This window comes from Chelonia mydas, chromosome 15 (assembly GCF_015237465.2).
Source record: "Chelonia mydas isolate rCheMyd1 chromosome 15, rCheMyd1.pri.v2, whole genome shotgun sequence".
Classification (NCBI taxonomy): Eukaryota; Metazoa; Chordata; order Testudines; family Cheloniidae; genus Chelonia; species Chelonia mydas.
The window spans coordinates 11,534,785-11,553,355 of record NC_057856.1 but is presented as its reverse complement, the minus strand read 5'-3'; the positions used below and the strand labels follow the sequence as shown (position 1 = coordinate 11,553,355).

General features: G+C 40.1%; 1 protein-coding gene across 8 annotated transcripts in view; it reads left to right on the top strand.

Moving 5' to 3' along the window:
- The window catches only part of PRR14L (proline rich 14 like), a 36,870-nt gene extending 18,522 nt beyond the window's left edge, over positions 1-18,348 (top strand). For 6 of the 8 annotated variants that reach the window (XM_037878311.2, XM_037878309.2, XM_027824024.3 and 3 more), the window contains 6 exons: positions 202-6,307; positions 10,424-10,492; positions 11,040-11,208; positions 12,070-12,176; positions 13,722-13,793; positions 14,669-18,348. In XM_037878311.2, the coding sequence (XP_037734239.1) occupies positions 202-6,307; positions 10,424-10,492; positions 11,040-11,208; positions 12,070-12,176; positions 13,722-13,793; positions 14,669-14,945 (6,800 nt within the window). In that variant the 3' untranslated portion in view covers positions 14,946-18,348. Of the gene's footprint in view, positions 1-201; positions 6,308-10,423; positions 10,493-11,039; positions 11,209-11,364; positions 11,490-11,645; positions 11,771-12,069; positions 12,177-13,721; positions 13,794-14,668 lie in introns of those variants that run through there. The other 2 variants (XR_005222331.2, XM_037878312.2) reach the window with 2 other exon arrangements.
- Positions 18,349-18,571: the final 223 nt, after the last annotated feature.

Sequence of the window (18,571 nt, the reverse complement as noted above, 5' to 3'; positions counted from 1 at the left end):
TCCATGCAAATAGGTTACAGTTAGGATTAAAAGATAATTTTGATTTGTTTTAAAGTAGACTGGTGGTAGGGTTTGTCAAAGTGATTAAGGATCAATCAGTAATGTGCTGCTAATAATTGTATATTAAGTAGAGAAGAAAGTAAAATGGAAGTTTTTTTTAATTTATTGTGCAGTACTGATTTTTTTTTTTTTATTGTGCAGAAGAAAACCAAACAAACGTACAGGTGACACCTGAAATTCTGCCAAAGCCCACTGAAGAAGTACAAGGTATGAAGGCTGATGGGACTAGGATATTTAGTAAAGCAGGACACAGGAATGGCAGAGTGAGTAAAGGTCTTCCATCTGAGAACAATGAATGCCCAGATATAGACACTATCATGACCAGTGGTGAGGTTTCAGAAACCAACACCTTAGTTCCCTTAGAGCCTTTAACAGTTGTGGAGACTGGATCAACAAAAGAACATCCACAAGAAGAAAAAGAATGTAGAGGATTAACAGCCTGTACTACCATGTCATTGACCACCATGGGTTGTGCTATTTTTGATTCAGAGACTGGAGAAGTAGAGTTGTCTAGATCAAGCCATGTTAATGAAACTAATGCAGCACCTGCAAGTTACCAGACTTACCAGCAAGATGAAGAAAAGAGCCCTCATAACAACAGTGCTGTTTCTGTATCTAAAAGTAGTGTTGAAGTTGATATGCCTCTCTCAAAAGAAAGCTCTGAAGCTTTATGTGGTTCATTAAGAAGTTTGTGTAGTCTGGAATCTGGAAATATGCCACTAGAAGACAACACTATTGAGATCTGTGAAATACAGGAGGAGTATCTTGCAGAAGAGATAGACAGCCCAAGCTGTGATGATGATAGTCAAAGAACTGAGTTTCTAGAGAACTGGATCTCCAAGCCTGTGGTGGAAGAACAGCTCTCTCCAGTGCAGAGTGAAGAAATGTCCAGCGATGAGCCTGAACAATCGGAAACGGATAGTTGCACTGACCATTCCTACAGCTATGGTTCTGGGAAAGCTGCTGAAATCCAGAGAGAAACTGCTCTGAAGAACAGTTGTGGCATGGATAGTGGGCATGATATTCAAGAAAGCGTTCATTCAGAGAGCTCTAATTTGCCAGTTCCTAGTTCTGTTGCTTCATCAACTGAGGAGTTTCCAAAAGGAGATTTAAGAATCCCTTCAGAAATTAATAGCTTGAAAAAGGATGGGGACCAGTGGAAAATATTTATTAATGATGTGTGCTGGGGTGATATAGTGAAACAACATACAAAAGAAAGTGGCACTCTATTGGTGGACACAAAAAACCTTGTCAGTATTAAGACTCGAGACATGCATACATGCTATAATAATATCTACAATAAATATGGAAACCCTCCTCCCACTGTTCATGACTTTCTGGACTATGGCACCAAGGTAGGTGAAGTTTCCCTTGAGGCACAACTGTTTGAAAAGGAAACCAACAGCAGTTCAGTGGTAGAAGATCTGAACAACAGTTTTGGTAACGCTCCAGAAGCAAATTGTGTTAATGTTAACCTGCCTGCATGCAAAGAAACTAACTTTGCTTCCACACTAGGTGAAGCTCTTTGTCATGATGCAGAAAAATCAAGAGTGTCTCTTGGAGTTATAAGTGAACTTTCTTCTTGTAATACTGATATAGTTTCAAACCGAGATGTGTACCTGGACAGACTGTCTAAAAAAGAATCCATCATTGCTTCTGCAAAACTGGAGACACAGCGTACGGGCCTTCTGCTTCATAAAAATGAAGAACTGTCTTTAGTAAATCACAGGAATTTCAGTACTTCTAATGTAGCAAGTAAAGGTCCCCAGAAGAGCATCCACTCTGCACTGGGGGCTACAGAGAAGATGGTCATTGATATGGAAAATGAAGCAAGTAACATGTATACTCATAATGACCAGTGTATAAAAGACCACTGTTCAGCTGTCAAGACCTGCTTCATCTTATCAGATAGTACCAGCTTGGATAATGCTACACTGAACAAGGATTCTTTTAAAGTGCAGACTAAATTGAAGATTGAAGAAGTCAATGGCTTGGAAACAGGAGACTTAATTGTACATAATGATAAAAAGGCAGTCAACCGTCCTGAGGAGAACACTCATGTAGCATGTGAATCTGTTCCTTGTGAAGATAGTTGGAATTGCAGCAATATGTTTCAGTATATGGCAAATCGTACTTCCACAGCAGAGAAGCTATTGCATTCAGCTTGCACTCCAGATGAGTCCACGACTAGATTATCAGAACTGGAGATTTCAAATACAAATATCAAAGTAGAAAGCTTTAAACTCTATGATGGCCAGAGTGAAATAACAGAGGAAAGGCTAGATTCTGGCACCACAGAGAGAACTTCTGATACAGATAAGGGACAAGAACAAATTAACTCTTGTGCATTACAGAAAGATGAAATTGATAGAATAGAAACTGTGGATAGTGTAAAAGCTCATGAAGGCAGTCACCAAAATGAGACTAGTGAAGAGTCAGTCAACAGAGATTTGAACAAAACCATATTTGGTATCCATCTTGATCTTGGCAACACAACAGTAGTCCTGGGAGAGGGAGAATTAAAGATGTACAAGAAGACTGTGTTACCTTGTGAATACAATCTTTCCGAAGGCGGCACTTCAAAGAGTGACACAGACTCCAGCATCCCAAGTCATGAAAAACATTTGGACCAATCCTTTGACTTAGAATTGTCAGGTTTTAAACATTCAAAGCAACCAAATGAGACCATTTGTCAGGTGGAAAATCAATATCTTGCATGTCAAAGTGAGCTTAACGGGCCAGTTTCATATAAGCAAAATGAAACCCGAGTAGCTGATGAAGTTCTAGAGTTCCAACAGTATGACTTAGCCATCTCCAACACTGGTGTACAAACTTTGACAAGTTCAGTGGATGAACCTAAAAGATCTGTCCGCTCCAAGGAAAATGAATCATTAACTCTAAAGAAAGATGAAGACACAACTGCACTGGTTCATGAGTCTTCAAGAGAAAAGAGTTTTCAAGGAACTTTCAAAGAAATAATGGTTGATAACTCTTCCAATAGTATGGTAGATACAGACTGTTCAGAATACACAAATTCCATCAGCGATCTATCGGAAGGGGAGAAAGTAGAATTAAAAGAATCTGATGATGTAGGTAGCAGTACAAGGGAAGATCAAGGAACTTTCAAAGGAAGTATGGTGGGATGTAGTTCTTCCAAAAGTTTGGTAAATGCGAACCATTCAGAATACACAGACTCTCTCAGTAGTGCAAAGGAAGATCAAAAAGAAGAACATACAATATTGGCAGAAAATACCAAACTTTCTGCATTATTGAACACGGGTAGCTTGGTTATGGGCCCGGAAAATAAAATTAAGACCATTGTTGAATCCTTTTCTGTGTCTCAGTCAGCCTGCAAGAGTCTTTCATGTGTACCAGAAGATATGACTCTTGTTCCAGAGATCACAAATGAAACATGCTTACTGTTGGATTCTTCAGTAAATCATAGAATCATAGAAAGAAAGAAAGCTTGTCCTCAGCCAGAACTTGTGACTTTTACAGTTGCTGATGGTCCAGAGCGCGTGAATCAAGTGCAGTTTGAAGAGTTCTGTGTGAATCAAGAGCTTTCCAGTTTGAAAGGAGTAATTTCAGAAACACCTTTAACTCAGAACTCAGAAATCTGCCTGCCTCAAAAAGATGAGCTGCCTGCATCATCTGAGAATGCACAGATAGTTGACCAGGATTCATCTTCAGCAAGTGCCCTCTGTCATGACTATTCTGCTATAGAACCTCTTGAGCTGATAGAGTCATTTGAGAGAAGAGCTGATGGCAACGACAGCCCATCTGAAGAGAGAGAAAAAGCAATTAGCTCCCTAAATGATGCAGTTAAACTAGAAGTGTGTACGGCTTCTCATGCTCACAGCAAGGAGAAGTCTGTAAGTGCAGGGCCAGTTGTAAAAGAGATGGATGTAATTTCATCAGACAGTATTGATTGTGTACAGAAGTTTAAAAGACCATCTGTAGACAACCAGAGGCAAAATGCAGTAACTGCAGAAAAAATAAAGAAGCCAATGCATTATATTTTTGACCATAAAAATTATTTAGGAGTTTTGCTAGAAGACTTGAAATGTTCCGGTGACGAAATTAGAAGCTGTGTGCCTCTGAATGCTGAGACTTATGAAAAGCCTTCACAAACCTACTCTACTGAACAGATCCCAGAATGGAGTTTGAATAACCTTTCAGATAAAGGGAAAACTTACATTAAAGATCATTCAGAATTAGGAGATGCCAAGTTGCTTTCAGAAATCATAGACAATTATTTGCAATCTAAAGACTTAGTTAAAAAAGAAACATCAGAAGTCCATTATAACACAGTATTTAGCAATAAGCTGTCAAAAAACGACACAGAAGCATCTTTAAAATGTCTCGATTGCAGCGAAGTGTGTCTGCCTTATGAATTAAATTCACAGAGCAAAGACAACAGGAAAGAGGTTATAGGAGACCAAATGAAGATGCCGCATGACTCAATCAGTGCAGAAAATGAGGTGTCTGATGCAGAGAGATTGGGCAAAGTAGGTGAATGTCAAACTCTTAAGCGAAAGATGTGTGAGGAGACTGAAGAATATCCAGCTCAAAACATCCTACTCCGTAAGGGGCGGGCACAGCAAATAAAGGAGTCAAAAGATCAAGAGAAAGCAAAAATCCCATTGCAGGAGGGTGTGATGTTTGATAGTGAGCCTTTAGATAGTTCTTCAGATGGACTGGTAGCATCTTCAAGAGTCATGAAGACCGAAGGTCCTAGAGAGCAACTCTTTGCTGTCATGAGCAGTATAAATGATAGTGACAATAAACAAATTTATAGCACTTTACAAGGAGTCAAAAGGCCAAAGATTTCCAATGATGATGATGATAAGTCAGAGCATATGAAGACTATGGACTCAGAAGTGGAAAGCCTGAGCTTTCATTTAGGGACCCACAATGAATTGTCAGCAGATAATACCCCTTTCATTCCTGTTTCTCTCTCACAACCACAAGCTAAAAGCTTTGCTGGGGATGATGAAATCCACGGTGCCTTTGGAAGTACACACAAACTAAGAGGACTTTTTTCATTAAAGAAGCAGCCACGAAGGAAGTGCAAAAAGGTCCCCACATCAGATGAGCTCAAAACTGTAAGAAAAAGTAACAAAGTTAAAAGCTCAGCTTTTATAAGGAATTTCCCTGAAACTGTTCCTACGCAAGAACACAAACTCCTCAGCTCTGTATATTTTGCATGTAAACCATTAGTAATGGAAGCAGAAATAGCCATGAGACTCGACCATATGTCAAAGCAGAGAGCCAATAGGTGCAGTTTGTTGAACAGCTTGAAACTTAGTAAATGTACCAAAGATCCAATACTGTTAAACAGGCTGTCTACTATGGCCAGTAAACTACTGGCCCCGCCCAAAAGCACCCACAGGTTAAAGACTCTGCAATGTTCCTCTGAACGTCCAATGGTCGAAAAGTTCAGCCAACTTAGATCTGAAAAGCTACTGGAAGGTTTTTCATGCATTAACATGAAGTTAAACTCTCACCAGGCTGATGGCTTGTGCACCAAGATGTTCAACCTTCAGCCATTGGCACTTTATCCTGTAGACTACACCAAAATACACATTTTAGACTTGAGTAGCAACATTCCATCATCAGTCTTCAATACCCCCATTTCCCCAATTTCTTTTCATATAAAATTGGACTCTGATTCATTGATAAACCTCAGAGGGATTACATCCCAACAGTGTGTACCTAATATACCAGCTTTAGGAGAGGCACCAGTACATCCGTCACAGCCTTCAAAATGGACCTTCTCTTTCCTCCTGTCCCAAAGCTACTCAGGTACAGCAGCTTTCAGGGAAGACGCTAATCTCAGTAAGGAGCTGCACTCTTCTACTCTAACAACCACAGAGGCTGTAATCCCTAGTCATGACATTAGGAGAAATCCCATAGCTAAAAGAAGAACAGGGTGCTCCATGCTTGGCCTTCACACAGTGTTAGCACTTTCTTCCCCTGGATGTTACAGGATCTGGACAAAAAGAAGAAATGTAACCCGTCGAATTCCTACTGTCCAGAGACTGTTTATGTCACAATTCACACAGGGTTTGAAAGGGTTAAGGTCTCCATCTTCGGTATCAGATGACCTCTTCTCTTCATTGCCCTACTCACTGGGCAGGGTACTTTCCATATGGAGCCAGCATGGTCCTTCTGCCTGTCCCTCCGAATTCACTCCTCTCCATTCCAATCACTGCAAGTGGCAGCCAAGTCTGGGCATCGAGAACAGGTAAAATCCATCAACTTCTTTCTGAGAATAAATACATAGTGTATATAGTTGCAGCTTTTGGGGAGGGAGAGGGGTATTAGAGTTTGGAGTAGAGGGTCAGTTTCCGGTACTTTCCTGCCCACTCCACTCAGGAAATGGCTCAATAGAAGACATTTCCATACAGAACCATCTCTGTTATCTGAATTTGAGTACGTTTTCATTTCTTTAATAATCTCTTCTGGCAGAACCGCTAACTCTTCTTCTTCTCCCTCTCTGCAATACATACACAGCATGCACCAGAATATATATTGCAGAAAGGTGAGCTACTTCACTAACTCTGTTCTAAATGACTGCAGAGCTACTAGATTTTTGAGGTAGGAAAGTTTTTCACACACCTGAGTTACCAGTCTAGCTTGAGCTGTGACCAGATGGATTTACGTGGCTGGGCAAATTCTAAATCTGAACAGAAAGGAATAATTGTGTTGCACCCAGTTGAACTTTTAATCGCATTCTAATGAATTGTTCTACATTAATTTTAATTGAACCTGTTCTGTATAACTGTTCCTGTTGACCGTTCTGCAAGATGCACTGTTAGCATAAATAAGTGCAGCTCCACCGAGATCACTGCTGAATTTTGGCCTTTTTATCAAACTAAAAAGGAGTAAGAGAGGAATAAAGACTCTTTGTTTTTTTCTTTTGCTGCTAATTGCATGAGAGGAAGGGTGGACTTGTTAAGGCATTACATGGGGAATGAAGAGAGATGGGACCACTGGCTCTGCAGCTGCTGCAAGCTTCCTGTGTGACATTTCTGTGCCTCAGTTGTCCCATTTATAATATAGGATAATTCTGCTGCCTAACCTCACAGGAGTGGGCTGTTTGAGAGGTACTCAAATACTACAATTATGAGCACTATAGAAAAGCCTATAAATTAAAATAGATAAACTGATGAATTCTCTTGCCTACCACTGTGATCTCTAAAGAAATGTTGAACATGGCTTCTCTGTGTCCCTGTTTGGTTATTGGTATAGGCAAAAATCTTGCCAGATAACTAACTACATACATTTCACTATCTGTGATCTGAGACCTTTGCAGTTTAGCTCTGGCCAGCAAGGGCCACTTTAATCAAGTATTCAGTCCACTGATTTAAATTCTCTTGGTCTACCAAGGTCTTGACAACCTTCTATACCAGTTCAAGTGTAAAGCATAAGCTTTGGAACTTTTTAAATAAAACTCCTAGGGTGTAAAAGAATGGAGCTGAATAGTATCCTATGGAACCAACTTTATCATCCTGTGGAGCTGTGATCTCTCTGCCAGACTTTGTGAAGCAATATTTCAAGTACAGCTTTTTATAATATAGATTCATAACTGTGTTGGAGTGACCAGGTCCAGCCACAGTTTGAGAACTGAGCAGAGTTGGTAACTCTTAATCACCACCACTATCCTAAGAAAAATGTAAACCCTTTTTTTTATAATTTACATCTGTGTATCAGGTGAGTTTTTATTATCTTGAGCTGAGAGATGTAGCACTTGGCATGGGAAGCTAATGCTGAGTGCAGCACTTGATAAGCTAGTTTTTTGGGCATCAGCCTTTCTTCCCACTCTTTTTTTCCACACAAGTCAGACTGTCTAACAGGCTGTGCTGTGATTGCAGACTATCAGTCTGTTAACATAAGTGAAGATTTAATCCCTGCATCTAAAGGCCAATTTTAAAAAATCACTCTGAAATGTACTTTACTACTAATGGAGAGAAGCCAAGTAAAATCTAAGTACTTCTCAGGACAGATAACAAGAGTCTGAAATGCAGTATGCGGTCCCTAAAATTCAGTTCAAGAAATGTTACGTTCTTAAAGTGAGAAGAAATTGTGGTTGGCTCTTCTGTCCTACTCACAGCTTTTTTAAAGAGAAGTCATTGGAGCATGCTATAATAGCTGGAAAGGGTGATGCTCAATGAACTCTCAAGTAGAGCACTGAACAAATTCTGCTTCTAAAATAGGCAATCAAAGTGATATTTTGAAGGATTTGGTCATAAGACAACGTGGGAGGAAAAGCCAGCATAAATGTTTAAAACAGAAGCTGTGAAATATCATTTTAAAAAATTTAAAAACTCAAAACATGTTATAAATATTTGGATAAACTAGTAAGATGTTCAATTTTTATTTTAAAAAGGGGTGTAATCTCTAAATTAGGCAGAAGTGCGAGGGGGACTGAATCTTGTACTCAATCTTTCATGAAGGAATTGCTGCTGCTTTGTGGAGAAATATATTTGCTGCAATATATGCCAAGGTCAAGTAACCATCTCCATGTCCGCACTTAATAGGATCAAAAATTTATTAGGCTATTCTGATGAGGATGGGTGAATATCGGGAAAGGATTTGACATGTACGAATGTCAGCAGAGTTTGACACTATCAATCATAGCAGGCCTAAGCTTCACATGGACCTTTTCTTGTGATGAGAAAGTTCCCTTCCAGTTGGATTCTTTCATTTAGCTTTGGCTTTTTCATAACTGACCAGGCAGTGAACACTGGAATGGTTTTTTCCTTCCTGTAAAGCTGCTGCTACCAGACAGTGATCAGAATTTTTACTTTAAGCAAAACCTTATTCCACATTACTGCCTTTCTGAGACTAAACTTTTTAGAGGAGTGGAATGTTTTCATCATTCTTACCTGCATTTTTACTGCATGAAGCAGAATATTTTGTTACCAACAGGTGAGACTTCCATGCACAAACTACCAGTTCAAATTCTAGCATTGCCAGACTAGTAGTGACTAGAATACTGGTGGAGAAGAAGCACTGTACATGTGTCACTTAATGATAAATGTGGTAAATAAATTCATCGGGTATCTATGTAAGTGTCTTTCATGCCTATTGCTGCTATGCTGTCTGCAATCTACAGCAAAAGTATATATATGCTTCTTAACAGATTGTTTTCCATGTATCCCAATCTAAGTCTCAAGCTTTCTAACTTTAGGGTTGAATATATTTAGTTATAGGCACATGGAGAGAACAGGTAAGGGATTTGGGTCTGGTGTACACTACAAAGTTAATTTGACAGAATGCAGCTTATGTCAACCTAACTATGGAAGTGTCTACACTTAAATTTTGCTTCTGCCAACGTAACTGCTCTGCTTGCTCACCTAATAACTCCACCTCCATGAGCAGTGTAGAGTCACAGTTGATGTACTTAGGTCGACACAGTGTCAGTGTAGACACTGTATTGTTTACTTCGATTGTTACTGGCTTTCAGGAGCTGTCCCACAGTGCCCCACACTGACAGTACAATTGATACAGGCACTCCTGTTGAGGAGACACACCACCGACACAAGGAGCAAAGTGTAGACTTGCACAAGCAATGTAATTACTGCGGTGGCTGTATGTCAGTGTAGGTTAGGTTGACTTAATTTTGTAGTGTAGACATGGTCTTAAACTTAACAAATGAAATCAAAACTGTTCCAGATAACTGAGTTGTTTAATTTTTCTTGTGTGTGATGCTAATAGTGCACATACAAAAAATAGAAGCTTAGCCTTAGAAGATCCCAAACTGCTGTGTTGGTCCTTTTCCTATAGATCTGTGTAGCCAGTAGTCTTTATAGAATAGACTTTGATATTCCCATCAATTAAGAGCATTCCAACAGGAGTTAGAGAGTATGTGGAGTTAATCTTGTGGAAGTCCTTGATCATACTTGTTTGTCTACCATGCTCCTTTTGTTTGGCAGACAAGTCTATCAGGGCTTGTTTTTTTGTTACTTTAAATTTACCTTTCAAACAAACACACAAAACCAGCTTGGAATGGAGAACCCAGGGTCTTTGAAAACACCTCCAGCTTTCATACTAAAACAAGCTTCTTCCCCTTCTGAATTTTTCTGAGTTTCTTCATCTTACTTTTCAGTTAAGAAGTGAAAATAGAAGTATTTCCCTCCTGGACAATTTGTCAGTGAATCTTAGACACTAATGACAAGTGTAGGTTGCTGTCATGTTAGGTTTTTGGTGGGGATTGGGTGGGGTAAAGAGAGGGTACTTTGACATCCCTGACATTTCTTTGCTTCCTTGGAGTCTAGATTATACTGATGAAGTCTTTCCTCCCCTTTTCTGGTGTAGACCTAATTTTAGCTTTGTTTGTTTGTTCTTTTTGAACTAGTTATGCCGTGTTACCACACATGACTGTCCAGGGATCAGAAGCTGCAAGGACCACGGGTGCTGAGATAAGGTAAGAGTCTTACTCTGTAATATTTGTTACATATGGTGGGAACGTGAGTTTTTCCACATTCTGGCAGTCTGGCTTTTCAGGTTTTGGTAGATCCCTTTACAAGGGTTTGTCTGCCAAAAATGCAGTGTAACACCGATTTTGAATGGCCCCCATATGGGTATGTTTACATATATACACACAACAGTAGATGCTGAATGTAGCAAATGTAGATAATCTTTCGGACCTTCTGTGCTGCTTGTCATGAAGATACATGAAATTATTGTGGTCCATTTTCTCACCTGAGGTACTTTATCTCGTTCAAGAGCTGGACTTCAAACACTGGTATTCACTCACATGTACCTTTGGTGCTTATGTGGGAGATCAATCTCCTTTTAAATATATCTAGTGAACAAAGCAAACAGTTTGAGCAATCCAGTCAAGGTTCTAATTTATAATATGGCCTATATTCTAGAATACTGTCACAATAAAAATCCGTCATTAATCTAAATATTCTCTCTTCTTCATTCCCCTTTCCCCTCTCTCTCCCCCCCCCCCCCCAAATTTATAGGCTGGAACGTTCACTCTCTGATTTGCTACCAAAGTCTTGCACATTTCCAGAATCAGCAGTATCTCCACTCAGGCTTTCAGTACCTGAATTACAGGTCCATCCCTTTGATGAACTCGATGCTTCTCTCCCACTATGTCCCACATCCCAGAGCGCCACCGAATTGAAAAAAGTGAGTGTCTTCTTGCCTTCATTAGTGGAAGTAGACAGGCAGCCAGTGTTTGTGCACACAGTAAAATGGTGGCTTTGTTAACCTAGTAATCTAGTGTCGCATTGCAACTAGACAAGGATTAGGGTTTAGGTCTGAGCTTGGACCTTCATTCCCCAGACACACAGGACCTGGATCACTATAAAGGCAGAGCTTTTACAACTGATAGAGAGAGCTCCTTGCATTCCTCTGGTCTATGCTACTCCTGCGTTAATTGGGAGTAGTTGGTGCTGAAGCAGAAAGAGGTAAGCAAAACATAAAAGGATAGAGGGCCTATGGGAGCAGAAGAGAATTCTGTAAGACTGCTTTCCTCCTTACCTTTCCCAGAAAGCCCGTGGTATATTGCACTGAAAAACATTAGCAAGATTCATTGATTTGATTTTTTTTTTTTTTTTTTTAAGCCAAATGGGACCGCTGTAACCATCTAGTCTGATGTCCTAAGTCATAGAATTTGTCCCCATGATTCCTGCATCAAGCCCAATAATCTGTGGTGGAAATAGAGCATTTCTTTGAGAAAGACATCCAGGTTTGATTTGAAGAAACTCAGTGATGAAGCTGCATCACTCAGTCACTCTCCTTGCTGAATGGCTTGATGTTTCATACATTATAGTCAAAATGGATATACATTTGTATTGCATGGAGCATGTAAATTTTGTTGCCAAAAAAGTGTTATACTACAAAATTTCCCTGATATGTGGCCTGCCTTAGCTTCATACAATGTTTTACTTACACACACTTAAAATGGAGACCCCAAGTGGAAGAGAACACTGCTGATAGGTAAGCAATTGCTCCTTTATTTTATATTTCTTTCTCTTTGTCCAAAAGGCTGAGCCAGAGAAGAGGCCAAAGAGAGTTTCTCAGATCCGGATCCGGAAAACTGTTCCCAAACCAGACCCTAACCTCACCCCCATGGGACTCCCCAGACCAAAAAGGTGAGATATCTCTCTTAAATGGACAGTGATACTGGGATCTGCTATTTCTAAGAAGTGTGTCCAGCACAGTAGCATCACCATTCCAACAAATGGCTTTCCTCTTCTGTCTATTCTCTCTACTTGCCCAGTTAGTCTTTTCCGAGTTAGGTGGTCTTGGTACTCAGTTTCTCCATAAGCCAAGGTTAAGAGCTCAGTATGTTGTCTGTATAGAAGAATGAGGAGGTACATAGCTGTCGCCAAACAAATAGAATGTTACAGAGGACAAAGATCAATTTTCATCAATCAGAAAAGAAAGAACAAGGAATAATGGACTTGAACTACTCCAAGTAATATTTAGAGTAAATATGAAAAACTTTAGAAGCAGCAATGGAATGAGTTGCCAAGGAAGGAGATGGAATTCCCCTTACAGTCTAGCCTTGAATAACTCAAGTAGACACAGGTATGTTAGAAATAAATCAGTCCTGCTACAATTCAGGGAGAGAAAACTGATGACCTTCTAGAATCCCCTACCAACCCAAATTCTGAGATTTTTTTTGTCTGCAGTCTCTACTTACCTGACTGTCCAACAGGATGTAGGAAAACCAAAGTTGAATGTTAATTTGGGCAGACTCTGTCAACTACATACACAGCGTTTTCAATTTACTTGAGTCTGACGTGTTCTAGTCCAGGACCACTGTTGAAGAGCAGAAGTGGCAAGTTGGTGGATGGTTGAGGATAATCCATTTCTTCAGAGATTACATTTGAAATTGCATCAAAAGAATTACCCTTGTCTATAGTCAAATTTTAAACCAAGAGATGAAATCCATTTTAATTAACCTTTTGTGCCATTGAAATGTTTTTTTCCTCCTCTCCATTTTTCATAACTAGGGATCTACTTAAATTGCGGAGAAACTGAACATTTTTTTGTGGGTTGGTCACGGCATAAACAGCAAATTTCATGGATGTGTCTTTGTGCCATGACAAACCCACAAAAAATGTGCGATTTCTCTGCAAGGTTTCTCAAACTGGAGGCCCCAACCCAAAAGGGAATTGCAAGCCTATTAGGGGGCTGCAGTATTGACACCCTTACTTCTCCAATACTGCCGGCTATGGTGTTGCCTTCAGAGTTGTGTGCCTGGACAGCAACCGCTACTCTCTGCTCTGTCTTCAGAGCTGGGTGGCTGGAGACCAGATTTCATGGACAAGATTTTCACAGCCACGAATTTGGTAGACCCCTATTCATAACCCAGAAGGCAGTGTCCTGTGAGGGTATGTTTCTATTTTGTCTTTGAGTATCATTTTTTAGAAATATCACTTCATACTGGGAGGAGCATTCATCCTTGCAGAAATGCCAGGTCACAACCCACAACTTCCTCAAGCACCATTTGAAAGGTTCATCAAAACTAGCTTCTCAGATTTCTTTCTAAAACTCATTACAAATTAATTAATGGAGTTTGAGGAGTGGGAGGAAAACCACACTTTCTCTATGTCAGGTTGCCTGTATAGGGGAAGATGGTTCTGAAATTCTCCTGGCTTCATTGCTTCATTCACTACTTGTTTTTCCAGGCTGAAGAAGAAAGAATTTAGTTTAGAAGAAATTTACACAAACAAGAACTACAAGTCCCCTCCAGCGACCAGGTTGGTTACATTCACCAACAGGTGGGGTGAGGCATATGTAATTGAACTGGTTGGAGATATGAAACTACAGGTCTTATGGAAATAAAAAGAGAAAAATAAGCACCCTTCAAAACAGAGTTGAAATGATGGCTCTGATTTGAACTGCTGAAGAAAGGTAATTCAGAAAGCAGGTTGAAAATCTGTCCTTAATATCTGAGAGTGATTGGGGATGGGGCATTTACAGTAGCAGGAATTGAGAACTTATACATGTTGAATGTTTAAATGTCACTTTTTTGTATTTAACTTTTATTTGCACTCATTTAATTGTGCAGCCAATGTATAGTACCCATTATTTCCAAAATTCAAAAGCAAACAAGATATTCCAAAATTATACTGACATGGAATATAGGGACTGGACAAACCCCATGTGGACCTCAGTGCAAAATACCAAGAATGCTGCTTTACAGACAATTTTACATTTTTTTCCCCCTTTTTAAAAAAAAATCCTTTGTCTAGGTCTAAATGCCTCTGTTCCTTAGGATAAAGATGCCTCTGTTCCTTGGTCTGCGCTTTTGGACTAAAACAGGCAGAGGGAGATTCCACCTGGATATCTATGCACCAACAAGAAACTATCCAGAAAATATACTAACAGCTGGGTGATGTGAAACTGTTTCTAAAGAGAAGTGGTCATTGGTTAGAAGCATGAGCTCCAGATAAATTTGCATGCGAGAGGCCCCAGAAGGATCATTGAAGTGTAGAATCCTAGAAGTTAGAAATGTAAAAGGCCTGAGTCATCTAGTCTATTTCCCTGATGCTGCAGGATGGTTCCTTTCACTTCTGTGAACGAAGAAGTATATCACTCTGATATTCTAATTTCTACCCTTTGCCCTTCCCAGGTGTCTGGAAACCATCTTTGAGGAGCCCAAGGAGAAAAATGGATCCTTGATCTCAATCAGTCAGCAGAAGAGGAAGCGGATTCTGGAGTTCCAGGACTTCACTATTCCCCGGAAGAGGAAGGCACGAAGCAGAGTGAAAGTGGCGGGTAGTTTCACCCGGGCAAAAAAGGCTGCACTACAGGGCAGAGAGCTAGATGCCCTCCTGATTCAGAAACTGATGGACCTTGAAGCCTTCTTTGCAGAGGAGGAAGAACGGGAGCAAGCATCTGGAAGCTGAGGGAAGCATCCAGTGGGAAATGGCTCAGTTCCTTCAATGCTTTGATCTGCTTGGGGAGGGATCTGCCTATTTCTCCAGACCTTACCAACCACTCAGTTCTAATACCTGATGATCATTTGTTGGCTGTCACCCTCTTTGAGGTGCTAGTGTGTGTGTGTGTGTGTGTGTGTGTGTTTTAGTGATGCAGGAAAGAGTCCTTTAATTCCCCTGCATGAGTGTAGCACAGCCAGGAGGCATGCTATTCCTCCCCAGCCTCTTTAGAAATTGTGGCTAATGTTTAAACACCACCTGCAGGTGGGACAAGAAGAGTAAAGGAGGAAATAGTACACCTTCAATGACACTAGGATTCTAAATACTCCTGAACTTTTGCACATTCATTTGAGTCTGCTGTTTACTGTAGTGGCTTGTCCAGACAACTTGACGATAGAGGTAGGTGAGATGAATTCAGAGAGATGAATTTAGGTAGGTGGGTTCTTGAGATTCCACAAACGTCAAAAATTAAAGAAAAATAGTTTGTTTGCTTTTAATTACTTCCATGTCTGTGCCCAGAAGTTTTCTTCTGTGATTCAATTGCCCTTCCTACACTCAGTCAGCAGCAGCCATACATGACCAGGTCTTAAACAAGTTGCACTTTGTATGTGTTTTTCCTTTATTTGCTGCATGAAAGGCGCCTTTTACTGTTACTTGCCTTGGTTTTTTTAATCCCACATTAAGAAAAATGGCGCTAAATGCTAAATTCTAACAAATTGTAGAGTGGATTTGTTAACCTGGTTTGCTGGTGCTTTGCCTTTGGGCGGAGAGGGAAAGGTAGGGAGTAGCAGAAGGATATTACTAATGTTCAGTTAGTGGGACTATGCTCAGAGACATGGCACCAGGAACTTCAGTGTGAAGTTTATACTCTTTTTAGCATTTTTAATTCTGACAAGAATACTAATTTGATCTGAACAAGCCAAGAAGATTTTTCTCCATTTCATCTTTCTACCATTTTAACTTAGAATTCTAGTTTGGGATAGAGCTTCACGTAGCTTATATAATTAGAGGTTCACTATACAGCAGTGCTGTACTTAATGGCTAGTGTTGTACAAAGAGATTCACTCAAGCCTCCTAATGTATAAAAAGTGGTTTGGTTTGGTTATGAAAAACTTAAGGCCATTCGTAATTTGAAGTAGCACTGGGTAGTTTCTCAGCCATACTTTTGAGGGACCAGTGCTCCCCTCTGGGATCCTTACTTGAAGCTGCAATTCAGGTAATTTCTGTTCTTCAGTGCCTACAGGAGTTATTCAGGCAAAGCTTAATAGGATGCTGTCATTGCTGATATTCTCAAAGTTTAACAGTTCCATTGTTTCTTTTCCCTGCAACTTGCACTTTTTTTACCTATGTGCCCCTACAGCAACTTTCTATTTACCTCCAAAATCAGCGTGTACGTCAGACATCTCGTGAATGAGCTTTATGACCCAGTCCAAACATGGGTTGAGGATACCCCGCTATCTTTTTTGCTGGTCTGCCAGCTTTGTTGTTGACCTGACAGAGAACTTAAACTGACAAGCCATCTGTTAAATTCAAGAACTTTGAACAGGCAGGAAATGTTGGATGATTGCGCTGTGTGACTTCAGTGAATAATGTTCTGGGTTTGTTTTGTTCTCAGCTCATTTGCTGTGATTCTTGCACTGTTTACACCCTTGTTTTGGGGGTTGATCATCTTTACCCAGTGAGGAAAACTGAAATAGAAATGCAAACTATCGCTTTGGTTGTTTTACGCTGATGGAGGCAAAATTTGGGCCTATTGACATACCATTTTGGCTACTGCTGTACAGGTCCATTTGATCCACTGAGGCTACTAAGTGATACCTTAATCAATCCTCATCATATCATGAAAGGGATCCCTGAAAATAACTAATCACAGTACTGTGGATATTGCCTTCTAAAATGTTTTTTAAACTCCCCATACATTCATGACATCAGCACAGATATTGATTGACTGTGCTTCCATTTTTATGCCACAATGTGGAATTTCATGACACACTATTACAAAATGAATTAATACTGATGTGGAATTAATGCTAATGAGGGAGCTTCTGGCTCTATGGTGGAGTTGGGATGTAACCTCAGTGGGGGTTTGTGAAGTGGGTGGGTGGGGAGAAAACTCAGGTCCAAGCAGGGTTCTGCCCGCTTAGCATGTGCTTTGAAACATTTAATTTGTTTTTACCTTTTGTTCTTTGTCTGCTTCTTTCCTCTCAGCCTTGTTTATTGTCACTTTGAAATAACATTTCACAGAAAGCTCTTTTTGTTGCTACAGCAGAGAGAGGCACAATGAAAATATTCAGCTCCATTTCACTTACAATCGCTGGAACTGTTCAGGTCTGTGATTTCCCCAACATACCACATTCCCCAGGATTTTTGAAAACTCTAACACTTCAGCATTATCATGATCAAGGGTTTTTTTTATAGCTGTGTAATGAAGGTATAAGCTAATCTAGATACCCCCTCCCCCCTGTCTTCAGGTCGTCGAACCTTAATCATGCTTTTGTGCTTCTCCACAACTTCTGTTCCTGTTTGCAGTGCTCCTAGAGCAGCAACCTTGCTCTGACTTTTGTTTGTGGCAGCAACTTATACTGTGAGGGACAATAGTGCAATGATTGGGTGTCTCAAACTCCAATCTGAGCTGCTTTTGTCCCATATAGTCGTTTTATGAGAGAAATGTGGAGGATGCAAACTTTTGGGTATTGACGTTTTTCTCTAGCGTAAGGAAGTGTACACTTGCCTCTTCCTAAGATGGAGCCACCCAAATGAGGATTTTTTTGTTGTATGGAAAAGACCTTGTACATATGGCTCTGTGAATTACTGAGAGTGCATTTAAAAGGAGAATTTGCAGAGTTGTCCCCATGTACCCTCTCAGGAAAGAGCCCAGCAATGCAAGCTGAGCATCTGACAAACGTAGTTGGCTGGGGATGGATGGGATTTTTACTTTACTGAAATCAAAGCTTAATGTTCTCATCCAGCTGCAAACCAAGCAGCAAAAGGTACTTGATGCATATTGAGGGGGCTTTCATGATCCTGTATCCCCAGGACTGTGTACACTTGAGTTCTGATGCTTTCCGGATATGGTTTTTGGCAAGCCATTCTCATTTACTGTATCCTATTCAGAGTTGGGTTCTGTGGTGTGGTAGATGTCAGTCACTCCGCTGGAGAGTGGATGCTAACTGCCTGAATGAGATGTGTGTCTGATATTATCACGTTAATAAATAGCTCAATGGAAATTTGTACTCTCTTTGTAACATTAGCCTCTGTTATGCCTCTGCAGATTAGTTTCTGTTTAATAGTTTGTGAATCTAAAATTCCACTGATTTTTTTTTTCTTTTGTGTGTGTGTTTTTAATTTATGGAAATAAATTTTTTTTTGAGAATCTTTCAGTTGTTTACTAAAGACTTTGGGTTTTTAATCCCTCAAATACCATTCTTATTTTGTGCCTTAAGTTAGTTCAGGTTTCCCACCTGTGAAAGGAGAATAATATCTGTCTCTTAGTGGAGCTGTGAGAATGAATTCATTGTCTGTAAAGTGTTTTGAAATCCTTGAATAGAAGTGCAAATATTGCTTCTCTTTAGCCAGTAACTGTTTAGGCTACTGTG